Below are 13,195 nucleotides of genomic sequence, written 5' to 3'. Positions count from 1 at the left end.
AATAAATGAAGTTTAGGAAGAAAAGCGCATGTGCACGAGAGAGAGGGAGAGAGAATTGGGGGGGGGGTTGGCGGCGAGGGGGATGATGCCAATCTGATAAAAGCAAGAGGGACCCAGAAAGAGATTAGGAAAAAAAAGTACTGAACTCGAGAGAGTCAGTATTAGAATACTTTGAGGTGGGAACCCACCAGGGAGGCTAGCCCTATACCACAGAGTCTATATTGGTGACCCTAGCCTGTGTGTTTATATATTTGCATTCTTCAGTTCACTCTGGTAAGCAAACTTAAAAGCAATTGCTTAGCTTCTCTTCCTTTCTTCCCAGTTACAATCAACATAGTGTGATACAAACAAAATCATCAACAGTTCAACTTGGCCATGCACCTCTGTAGTTTGGTGTCAAAACCAGAAAATAGCAGCAGTATTTCCATGGCTGGTCTGTCAAACGTTTTGGAACCCTGCAACACATTGGAATGCCCTCACAGAGCTGTCCTTGCATACCCCGTACAAGCCAATTCTCAATCCCTTCCACAAATGAGTTTATACTCAATAACTTTGAAGGTCTCTCTCTCTCTCTCTCTCTCAAAGCTACAGAGATTGAAAAATGTTTAACTTAGTTGCACTCATTGTATCCTAGAATAGAAAATGTAACCAAACTTGTAATCTTATACCCATAAAATTTTTTGCATATAAAAGATTCTCCCTCTTGTAGACCTTTACTGATTTTATGATTTTTTTACAGTTTGAAGAAGTGGTTTACAAAGTTAAATTGGAGCAGAAAGGATCCTGCTGCGGTGGGATATCAAGCTCTGTGGAGAAGACCATATTAAATGGAGTAACCGGTACGGTTTGTCCAGGAGAGATACTGGCGATGCTTGGACCATCAGGCAGTGGGAAAACCACTCTCCTGACAGCCTTAGGAGGACGTCTTAGTGGTAACCTATCAGGCAAGATCACATATAATGGTCAGCCCTTTTCAGGTTCCATCAAACGGCGAACAGGATTTGTTGCACAATATGATGTCTTATACCCTCATCTCACTGTAAATGAAACTCTCCTATTCACTGCACTGCTAAGGCTACCAAATAGCTTGACCAAGGATGAGAAAGCTCAGCAAGTGGAGCGAGCTATCACAGAATTGGGACTAACTCGATGCAGGAACAGTGTGATAGGGGGGCCACTGTTTAGAGGGATATCAGGTGGAGAGAAGAAAAGAGTGACTATAGGCCAAGAAATGCTGATCAATCCAAGCTTACTATTGCTAGATGAACCTACATCAGGTTTAGATTCAACCACAGCTCAGCAGATTCTGAACACAATCAAACGGCTTGCTAGTGGGGGTAGAACTGTGGTCACAACCATTCACCAACCCTCGAGCCGACTCTACCACATGTTTGATAAGGTAGTCTTGCTCTCTGAAGGCTGCCCCATCTACTATGGTCCTGCATCGACAGCTTTGGAGTACTTTTCCTTAATTGGTTTTTCCACGTCCGTCACAGTCAATCCAGCTGATCTCTTACTTGATCTTGCCAATGGTAATTCACAAATCTCTTTTCATTTTGTTGGCAGAACCGAAGAACTAACAAAACATTTCATTCTCTTTAATAAATTTAAAGTGGAGAGGCCACAGATTAGCAGCCGCCCTTCATTGATAAATTATTCCATCATTTTTTTCCCATTCACACAAGATATTAAATATCAGCTGGCTTACTGAAAGTAGGCGTTACAGTTTTATCTCTATATGAAATATGAATGAGAGACCACCCGTCAAACTTCCCGGGTTCAGCTTAGAATAAAAAAGTAAAATTTACCATCATCTGCAACTCAGGTTGAGCATAATCTTGTGTTGAAATCCATAATCTGCAGAGAAACATTAGAACATAGTTATGTACAAGTTGGCACATATGATGTATCACAGCCCATATGCCAATTATCACGTCATCCATTAAAAAGTGAAATGAAGGAAATGCCACGTGTTGCAGTCCATATGCCTACTTATCTAGCCTTCCATTAAGAAGTTAAATGAAGTAATCTTTATACTCTCATGAATGTTGTGACTAACAAAAATTTGCAGGAATTGGACCTGATCACCAGGATATGATTGAGCAAAGAGATAATGCTGAACAAGAACAGAAGCCAGTGAGGGATATTCTCATCTCTGCTTATGAGAAGAACATTTCTTCAAGGTTAAAAGCTGAATTATGCAGGTTGGATGTCAACAACTACAATTACATAAAAGATGTGTCCACAAGTGCGTGCCCCTCTTATCCCACAAATTGTGGTTAGTCATGCTATCATAATTCCTCCTCAGCCTCAGGACAGGAGTTTTAGCTTCAAGGTCTTACTTTTTCTAATTTTTGACTAGTCTAAAGAGTATTTTGGTCTTGAAATGGTGCAGCAAACAATGTAAAATCAGAACAATGGTGCACAAGCTGGTTGCATCAGTTCAAGGTGCTGCTCCTGAGGGGGCTTAGGGAGCGGAGATATGAAGCTTTCAACAGGCTAAGAATCTTCCAAGTCATAAGTGTTTCTGTACTTGGGGGACTTCTTTGGTGGCACACTCCAACATCCCACATTGAAGATCGTGTAAGAATTTTGACACATGCACTATCGCAATAATAAGATACGGTACCTTCATATTAGCTTACATGCCAAGGTGATAATATGACTAGTTCAGACATTTAATTCCAATATCATTATTCCAAAAACATATCCAGTCAAAAACTGAATAATTCCTTCCTATAACATTTCTTTTAGGTCGTGCTTGGATAGGGTCCTTTCACCCATCACTTGGTTTGGAATTTGAAATTCCTAATGCATTGTATGTTTACATTTTGTTGAAAGCACCCGCATTTGGGTCTAAATCCACCTTAGATTTGAACCCCACAAAATAGAATAATTTGAAATGACACCTTCATAAGTGTCATTTCAAGTGACAGGACCTAAAATGCAAGCATTCAAATGACATGATTTGAAATCCCTCTGACTATCCAAACACAACGTGAAAATTCTAAAAAGCAAAATACTGGCCTTTTCATGTTCCTTCAAATTTCAAATGACTTTTTAATTTTTTTCACAACCACATCAAACTTTGTTATTAGTTTCAATTACAGATTGTCAATGTGTTCAATCCAATTAAACTGCTAAACGATGATGTGGAAATCAGGTTATTCAATTGAATGAAATTTAAAAAAAAAAAATCTATCTCATGGCACATAATTTTTAACAAAAAAAAATTTATATATAAAGTTATACAAACAAAATTTTGAAAAATCAAATTTTATACAAGCAATTTTTTTACCACAATTTTGTATGAAATATTATACAATAAGAACTTTGACAAAGCAAATTTTATGCAAAAAAAATTAAAGCAAATTATTTTAGCAAACCATATTTTATGCAAAAATTTTATAAATTTGCATTGAAGTCTTTATAGAAAACACAAAAATTATTTTAGCAAAACTTTGTTAAAGCAAATTTTATACAAAAAAAAAAATGTAGTATAGCTTTGTATATTATGCAGAAACTTTTATATAAATAAAATTTGACAAAACAAATTTTATACAAGAAAAATTTTCCTGCATAAAAAATTTGCTTGTATAAAATTTTCCTGAATAAAATTTGTTTTGTCAAAGTTTTGTTTGTATAAAATTTTCTATATAAAATTAAGTGGCATGAGAGGAAAGATATTTTTTTTTTCAATTTACTATTTTCCACATCATTTAATTGGATGTTGTGATTTCTGCATCACAATTAACAGTTTGCTTGAATGGAATGTGAGGGTAATCTATAATTGAAACTGATAATGAAGTTTGATGTGATTATTAAAGAACTTAAAAAGTCTTTGAATTTTGAATCAAGGTGAAAAGATCAGTAACTCTTTGGAATTTTCCCTTTCTGAAACAGAAAATTTGAGAAACTTTAAGGGAACGAGTAAAATACAGGAACAGGAAGGGAAGAGAGGAAAGAATCAACTATAAGATTGATTACTGTCTTAAACAGGCCAGAAATTGTCTTGAATCATTAAGGTTAGACCCTTGATTTTTCTATGGATGCTAAACAGTGGTTTCTTCTTGATTGCAGATTGCCATGCTTTTCTTCTTCTCTGTATTCTGGGGCTTCTACCCTCTATACAATGCTGTTTTCACATTTCCCCAAGAAAGATCTATGCTAATTAAGGAACGCTCATCTGGAATGTACCGCCTCTCAGCCTACTTTTTATCCAAAACTATTGGAGACCTGCCACTGGAACTTGCACTTCCAACAGCATTTACCTTCATAATCTATTGGATGGGTGGGCTTAAAGCCAATCCTGTCACTTTCATCCTTTCCCTTCTTGTTGTCCTTTACAATGTCCTCGTTGCCCAAAGTCTTGGCTTAGCAATTGGTGCCATACTCATGGATGTAAAACAGGCAACTACTTTAGCCTCAGTTACAACACTAGTTTTCCTTATTGCAGGGGGGTACTATATTCAACAAATCCCTCCCTTCATAGCCTGGTTAAAGTACTTGAGCTACAGCTACTATTGTTACAAGCTCCTACTTGGGGTTCAGTATAATGAGAACGACTATTATGAGTGCACAAGTGGGGTGTATTGCCGGGTTGCAGATTTTCCTGCCATAAAATCAGTGGGTCTGAACAATTTGTGGATAGACGTTTCCATAATGGCCCTGATGTTGGTGGGTTATAGGCTCATTGCTTATTTAGCCCTGAACCGGGTGCAGTGAAGTAAGTTTTGCTGTGAACAACAGATGCATACAGGAGAGAGAGGAGGTAGAAAGAAGATGAAGTTTTGCAGAGGATGAATTTGATGAGGAATAGAGTTCGAACAGTTTTCAATTTCTTCAACTGAATAATAATGTTTTACTTAGATGAAAATCATGTTGCCATATTTTGAACATTTCCATACTAGAATTATGTACCACCTTTTAGCAAATAGTTAGGCCAAATATGAACTTGAAAATTTTACTTCTGTTTGCAATATACTTATCACATTATATATCGATCAAAATGTGAGTACTGAGGGGAAAACACTTGGGAAGAAAACGAAAGAGCAAACATATACCTTAAAGTCACCACATACCTTAAGGCTTTGAATAATTAGCTTCCTGCAAGTATATTGACAACAATAAGAGAGTGAGGAAATAGAATAATTTAGCAGCACCAGGTGGCAACTATCATCATCTCAAGCCTTAATTATATAGTGTGGAAGTCTTTCTCTATTACTACGGTTCAAAAATCAAAACTAATTTTGGGTTACCTAGAATAATTTGTGAACAAAATAGAAGTTCACTGAAATTATCAGATGAACTGCAGAAACCTAATGCTTTTGTATGTAGCAGAATCAACTAACCATCTTTCTCCAACTAATTATCAACTCAAGTGTTCTATGGTTCAGCTCTTGAAGTTTTCAGATAAACTATTTATTCACATTCTTGTTACATCAGTCAATAAACTAATGCTACAAATGACCTCCTTCTTCTGGAAGTGTTCCCACTCAAATTAGGGACTCAATTTATCAAATCATATTCCTGTATTATATCACGTTCCCAACTTTTTTCCTTTCTTCCTGTCCATTGTGCTAGATTGCTTTAATAAGCATCCATATTTTCCGCCAATAGAAAGAAAAATGGGGCACCTCCCTATTCTGCCTTAATAAAGGAACTCCTTTAAGTTACTTCCTCTAAAATATTATGCGTAACAAACATGGCTTCATCTGAAGCTTCTTGTTTTGCACCAAAGAAATGCTCTCCTAAGACTTAGTTAGTTGTTCTTCTATTGAAAGATTGACATTTTCCCACTGGGCCAGCTTGAAACTAACTGCTCGCTTAGGAATAGCCTTGATTACTGCTCTACTAATGCTAATAAGCAAAAGGGTTAAAATTTTAAGGGCCTGTTCTGTTATAGAAAACATCTTCTAATTTTTCAACTCCAATTTTCTATTGAATGGTTGAATCTCCAATTAAAAAATGGAAAACTCAATTTTCTAATTTTTCAAATTTATACTATGAATAGGAAAACATCAAAAAAGATGTTTTCTAAATTTATGGAAATAAATGCTATTGCCTTCTTAGTGGGATAAATACTGGATATGTTGTTGTTGAATGCTATTGCCTTCTGAAATATAAAGGCTCTGTTTGTTTGGATGTAAAATGTTTTCTTGGAAAACAGTTTCCTATTTTTTGGTGTTTGGCTGACAAAAAAGATAGAAAATATTTTACTCCAAAGGATGTAGAATAACTTACCAATTCAAACTCCATAAATCATTTTCTTATTTACACCAAAGCTAATTAACTGTTTTTTTTTTCTCTTTTGTCAAAACATCTTTACATATATGTTTATGTGTACATCTATCAATAAATACACATATAAACAATATGTCTACATTTATACATACACATGCACACACAGATATACATACATACAAACATATACATACATGCACACATACAAATAACAAACACTGGAAAATAAGATAAAAATTAATTTTCTGTGTAAAATATATTCCAGTGTAAAATGTTTTATGTCCAAAATGTTACAGCATAGTTAGGTGTAAAATTAGACTTGAAAATTAAAAAATGTTTTCTACAACTGAATGGGCCCTAAGTTTTTGGCATTTGGGGTTTTTATGCTGAAAAGATACAAAACTAAAAAGAAAAGAAAAAAGTTAAAGTTTACAAAACTAATAAGAAAATATTTGGTTCGTATTAACCCATGCAAAAATATTGGTCTCATTTTCTTCTTCTTAACCAGAAATTAATAAATCTCAGTTTCCATTTTTTTCTTTAAATTTTCCCTTTAAATATTATTCCCTAGAAGTAATTTTGGTCTATATATATATACAAACAATGTTATTAAAGGCCCAAAGCACACTAAAGCGCACAAAGGTGTTGGAGCCTGAGACGCAAGGTGAGGCACACGCTTGGTGGAACTAGGTGCATGCTAACTTAAAAAAAAGAAAAATATATGTCCTAGTTAAAGAATAAGATATAAAATAGGTTCTACCTCCTAATAACACATTCACAAGCATATTATCAAGAAAATTAAAAAATTCAACATATACTAACTAAAAAAAATATTAAAACAAATTACATATCTGTAAATTTCAGCAAAGCACATCCCATCATATTTCAGCAACCAGCATATAAACATCACAAAAGTTAAAAACTTTGTAAGAAAAGTTTTTAAATCAACTTAAATTAAATCTTAAACAATTTTTAGGTTTTAAATCTTAATTAAGATTAACTAATTAGGGAGATGATACAATAAATTTGAAGGAGGAGATGTGTTGTTTAAAGAGGAAAGAGGAAAGAGGAAAGAGCTGAGAGTCCCTTTGGTTTGACAGTCTCTTCAGATTTCTCTCTTTTTTTTTTATTGGTTGCCAACTCTTATTTTGTTTTTTAATTTATTGTTTATTTAGTATTTAATTATAATTGGAATTGGAATCTGAAAATTTTCCTTTTCCTATTAGGATTCTATTAAAAATTACACCAACAAACACTTAAAAATGCAGTAAGTTTGAAGGAGGAAATGTGTCATTTGAAGAAGGGAGAGCCAAGAATCTCTTTGGTTTGATTTATTGTTTAATTAGTATTTAGTTATAATTGGAATTGGAATCTGAAAAGTTATAGCAATAAACACTTAAACAGTATAAATAGTTAAAAAAAAAAAAAGAAGAAGCCAGGCATGCCTAAGCCTAAGGTTGCGTCTGAGGGCCTAGGCACGCCTGGGCGTGCCTGGCTGGTCTGCGCTCGCTTGGGAGCATTCCAAGCGCCAAAGGTGCGCCTTACGCCTGGGCGCGCCTTTAACAACACCAAGCTGCACTTTAAGTGAACAACAGATATGATTAGTCTAGTGCTTGTTCTTGGTTGCATGTGTTGTCCTCACACTCTAGCCATGGCTGCAAATACCTAAAATGACTATAAAACATAAACAAGGAGAAAATAGTAGTTGAAGGAAACAGTTATTATCGTATGTGGTTGTGCAATAGCAAATGCATTGCCATTTTGAATCCTCATATGCAACAGTATAATATAGCACAAATTATTGCAATCATCGGGTCCTCGAAAGCAATCACATGATACTACTCTAGATCCAATTTGAGATCTGATGCTTGTTGGGTTATGGCAGTCCCTGCAAGATGGCCCTAGTCTGGTTTGGCCATTCGAAAATTGACCTAGAATTGGTCTGCAGTGCTCGTGCACTGGTGATGGCGCCGCTCATAGCACTTATAGGATTAAGTGGTTGCCTCTGTTAACAGCTATAACTTTTAGCTCGAGTGGTAAGCGCTGGGGTCCTGGGGTCCTACTGGTATCAGATTAGGTCACGGGTTCGAGTATGTGCGGATGCAACTCTTGGGGGGAGGGGGGGGGGGGGGGGAATTGTTGGGTTATGGCAGTCCTTGGGAGATGGCCCTAGTCTAGTTTGTCCACCCGAAAATTGACCCAGAATTGGTCCACGGGGCACGTGGTCTGGTGATGGCACCACTCGTAGCACTTATAGGATTAAGTGGCTGCCTCAGTTAACAGCTATAGCTTTTAGCTCGAGTGGTAAGCGCTTGGGTCCTAAGGTTCTACAATGCCATCTCTAATAGATAAAATCCTATTTTTGGTTCCCCATCACACATCTGTACAAATTCAAAACACTGGAAAACATAAAATAGGGAAATGAGAATTCTGTGTGTTGTATAAATTCAGAACACATCATGCTTATCCTCCTAAGAATCTAAGAAGTCTTTACAGATTCATGGAGTATTTCACAGCATCACAAGGAAGATGCTAGAACAGGGTCCACATAAGACCCACATAGTAATAGACAGATGTCACAATGCTTCATTAAAGTTTAATATGAAGAAGTCCAATACCATAATAATACAAGCAAAGAAAAGCAGAAAAGATAGGACTGATAATGAAGCTTAAAGCACTGAATAACATCACATATTAGCTTGGAACAAGTAGTTCACCCCCTCCACGTCACAAATAAAAAAAAAAAAAAGAGGAATGGATAATAGATAAAGGAAGTAGAGGATAACATAAGTATACCAGTGTAAAGGGTAGATCTAGCCACCAAAATAATAATTGTTGTGACGCGGTAACAACAATAAATTTGTAAAAAAAAAAGGGAAACTGCATATGGATGACCCTCTAATGGACGATTCGGGCGATGGGTGACCCTCTCGTGATGTATCTGAGCGATGGATGAGTCTTCCGGGGGTGGAAACGATGATGGATGAGTCCCCTGGTTAGGTTGAGAATGATGGGCGACCTGCTGGAAAAAGAATCGATTAGGGGCGCAGGCGAAGGTCCCCGCGTGGACCCTCTGATGCTTAAGTTAGATCACTGTGGAATTAGAGTACTTGAAAGTAAGAGTGTAAATATGAGAGCAAGAGATTGCATACCAAATGAGGGAAACAGACCTCCTATTTAAAGCAATAGGAAGGGCATCCATATGTCGCGTGTCCTGAGCTTTACGGCAAGAATCTCGGAGAGTCTTTGACCGAGACCGAGTCTCGCAGGAGCAGTTTTAGGCCAATTATCCTGGAGGCGTTGGAGCAAGAATAGGGGGCACGCAAATGTCATTGTGGCACCTTGGGTGACCCTCACTCGGGGGTATGCACAAGCGCGGGCAAGGAGAGCATGAGGGGCCGTGCGCGCGGGTGCACGGAGCCGGGTGCGAAGGGGCCGCACGCGGGTGCGCGCACGAGCGGCCGCGCGCATGGGCAGCTGCGCGCTAAGGCGCGGCTCCCCCAAGTGGGGTCACTCGGGGGTACTTTACCCCCGAGTGACCCTCACTCGGGGGAAGGCCACTCGCAGGGGCGCGCATGGCCGTCCGTGCGCGGGGGTGCGCACCATGGCAATCCACGCGCGTGGCCGCGCGCACGCTCAGCTACGTGCGCACAGTTGAGCCGCTCGCTAAGGCACTGCTCCCCCGAGTGGGGTCACTCGGGGGGAAGGCCATGAGGGCCAGGGGCGCGGCCCCGGCCAAGCAGCCGCGTGTTGCCTGGCCACGCGCGCACGGAGGGGCCACGCCGGGCACGCCCGCCAAGTGTTGCTTGGGGGCGCGCCCTTCTGCCACCCCCGAGTGACCCTCACTTGGGGGTGGCGTCCCCCTAGGTGTCCCCCCTTTGGTCACCCATGGGGGGGCTGCCACGTGGCGCTCCCTTGGGCTGCCATGTGGCGCTTGCACCGTTCTTCACTTTTCAGTATTTTTTATACATAACAATAATATTCTTCCTTCTCTTCTATATATTTACAGTGCTTGCTCGTGACAGGTTGTGGTACAAACAGTTCCCTTTCTATTCTGACCTTGTTAAGTTTCTTTTCAACGAATTGTTGTCCCCTCTTAGGACCTTATTCATCAGATCAGCTGCTTCCTGTATTTCTTTATCAATGATCCATCAATCCAAATCCTTCCCCCACATCATTCATGACAGCTCCAGTTTCCTGTTCTGACTCTGCGTTAAGAGATTCCAAAACCCTCTGGACCCTTTCTCTGTGCCCCCGGTACTCTTTTACTGATGTTTTGCAAGCTCTAACAGAATCATTGCTGACTTTTATAACTGTTTTAGGGCTCTTTGAAAGACCATTGAGAATTTGGTTTTATTATTACTTACTGCTGAAGTTGACAGAGGATTTTTATTAGACAAGTGGCTCCTACTGAAAGGATACGTGAGACACAATTAAAATGGCTTGGTTACGTGAGAAAAAGACCAATAGAGTCTACTGTGAGAAGAGTAGATGGAATGGAACAAGTCTTTAGCAAAAGAGGTAGAGGAAGACAAATAAAAACATGGATGAAAATGATTGGCGAGCTAGAATTTATGTAGCCACCCCACATAGTGGGATTAAGGCTTGATATGTTGCCATAAAGATTCTATAGATGTCTGGATTGAGCTTTGGAATCCTCTTCCTTTGTGCAGGAAAATTATTGAGGGGGTGTTGGGATTTTTATGTACTTGAAGGACCTTTCCAACCAGGTATAATATTCTCCAGTGGATCATAAATACTAATATCATCTACAGGAAGGCAAAAAAAAAGTAGGCCACTGTATTTGAAATTAAAAATGACATGTTAATGTCTAATATGACAGTTGAACCAGGCACACAGAGTAGTTCCAGATAAGAAAAATAATTTAGGAGAAACAATCACCATCAAGACAGCAGTAAATCTTGATATGGATCATTTAAGAAATTCATGGTTTCAAACGATAAATGATAACCAAAACATGGGGAAAGAAATAGAAATGATATGGTAAAACCTAATAAATATAAATGTTGTGGCCCAACCATCGATGGTATCATTATCATTTTCAGAAATTTTAAGATTTGATTATTTTCCACTGCCTAAGGTGACAAAGATTGAATACAAACAAAAAATTTAGAAAAAGGGAACCCTCAGAATAATCAATTACCTGCCCCATAGTCAAGGCTCTCAATGTTTGCATGGAGCCATTTAGGCAAATTTAATAGGTTCTCATTCTCTTTTTCAACTTTTCTCTCAATTCCCTGAAAAAATAAAGTGTCTTCATCATCCATCAGGTAAAATGTGACCTTTCTCTGCTGAACCATTTTCTCAGATTTGAAACACAATCTAAGCCTATCATTTTTCATCAGTAAAGTTCATAATTTTTCATCAGAGCTGTATCATATCTGAACAACGTTTTCCCTAGCCTCCATACAGTTATATCAGGAACCAATAGCCAACTCCAATCTTTTTTACTAGATTCATTGATTTTTTCTTTTTGCCCAGTTCTCCATACTATCTGATGGTATCATCTATGTACTTTTGCTGTTGCTTTCATGATTAAGGAAATAGGGGGCTTTTGCAGATTATCCACTCAACCATTTTCCTCAACATCTTCAGGATCACCATCCCTTACTTTTGGACTAAAATCTCCACAAGGACTGCAGCAGACACAGCACCTAAAATGGCAGGTTGGGAGCCATTGTTTTCCTTGTCCAGTCCTGGTAAAGTGCTATTATCCATTTCCTTTTCTCTTGGCAATGAGAAATCAGATGAACCTGTCTCTAAAGTTCTAAACTGCTACAATTTGTTTTGTGACCCAAAGCACTCGCTATCAGAAGACCAGTCTCCTTGTGTCCTTCACCAGCAGCTTAAGGATCAATTTTTATCATCGGAAGAGACTCCTCTTCATAACAGAAACATGGTGGGCATGAATATTAGGTGTAAAATCTGATCTACCATGTAAAATGGCATGGTCAGACACTTCATTGTCTTTGTCCAATATGGCAATATCTGCTTTGCAGTGCCATCAGTTTCATTGGCGCTCTGAAGACTTGAAATTGCAGCACCTTCTAGCACACTTCTGTGTTTGAGTTCTTGCTTTGATTCTTATTTGTCACATTTTCAAGAGAGAATCTCCCTGGCTTCCTTAACTGAGGTTATCACCCTTGGTTTTGTTCTGAACTTTTTCTTTAGTTTGCTAGACCGATTTTGGTGTACAGATGATTGGCTCACTTCGATCATGTCTGTTATGTTTACTTCACTCTCTATATTCATCATATCTCTTGAGATTTTCATGATCAGAGTAACAAATGCTTGCAAATCGCCACTATCCAACAAAGCTTCCTCCCTAGATCCACTATCATTGCTCTTCAGATTATATAAGGTCATAGGTATTGAGCAGAGCCGGCTCAAGTATAAGGCAAAATAGGCAGCTGCCTAGGGCCCCAATTTTTGACAGGCCCCTATTTAAAAAAATTATAATTTATTTATATTTATTAATTAAATATAAAACACTAAATCTATAAAAAAATCTTGCTACAGTTCACTTCCCTTCCCTTCCCTCCCCCCCCTCTCTCTCTCTCATAGAAGCTGTGCCCAAATTTTGTACCGTTGATTTCACACTTCCCAATTCCCAATTTTCCATAATCCCACCATTAAACCCATTTTTATTTTTTCTTTATTTATTGTAATAGGTTGTTTGGTTTTTTTTTATTTCTAAGATATTATATTTTAATTAAAAATTCATTATCGTTAAGAGATTATTGAATTTTGTAGTTGATTGAATTTTAATTTTTTTTAATTTAAAGAAATGATGAAATTTTCTCGTAAAAAGGTATATTTTTTATTTTTTTATAAAAAATTAATACTCTCGAAAAAAGCCTCAAAATTTTTTTTCGCCTAGGGCCCCTAATGTAGTTGAGCCGGCTCTGGTATTGAGGTTCCCTTAAGACCT

General features: G+C 38.0%; 1 protein-coding gene across 2 annotated transcripts; it reads left to right on the top strand.

Moving 5' to 3' along the window:
• The first annotated feature begins 249 nt into the window (after window positions 1-249).
• On the top strand, window positions 250-4,970 carry LOC127787688 (ABC transporter G family member 14-like). Of its 2 annotated transcripts, none has more exons than XM_052315746.1 (5): window positions 250-558; window positions 740-1,532; window positions 2,072-2,248; window positions 2,396-2,583; window positions 4,081-4,970. In XM_052315746.1, exons 1-5 carry the CDS (start codon window positions 376-378, stop codon window positions 4,723-4,725), a joined length of 1,986 nt encoding a protein of 661 aa, XP_052171706.1. In that variant the 5' UTR covers window positions 250-375; the 3' UTR covers window positions 4,726-4,970. The 2 variants fall into 2 exon arrangements, with proteins under 2 accessions (XP_052171706.1, XP_052171705.1); XM_052315745.1 differs by having other exon boundaries at window positions 251-558; window positions 2,072-2,278.
• The last annotated feature ends 8,225 nt before the right edge of the window (window positions 4,971-13,195 follow it).

Source organism: Diospyros lotus, chromosome 12, assembly GCF_014633365.1.
Source record: "Diospyros lotus cultivar Yz01 chromosome 12, ASM1463336v1, whole genome shotgun sequence".
NCBI lineage: Eukaryota > Viridiplantae > Streptophyta > Magnoliopsida > Ericales > Ebenaceae > Diospyros > Diospyros lotus.
Note: the sequence above shows the minus strand (reverse complement) of the source record. Positions and strands in the feature narration are given on the sequence as shown.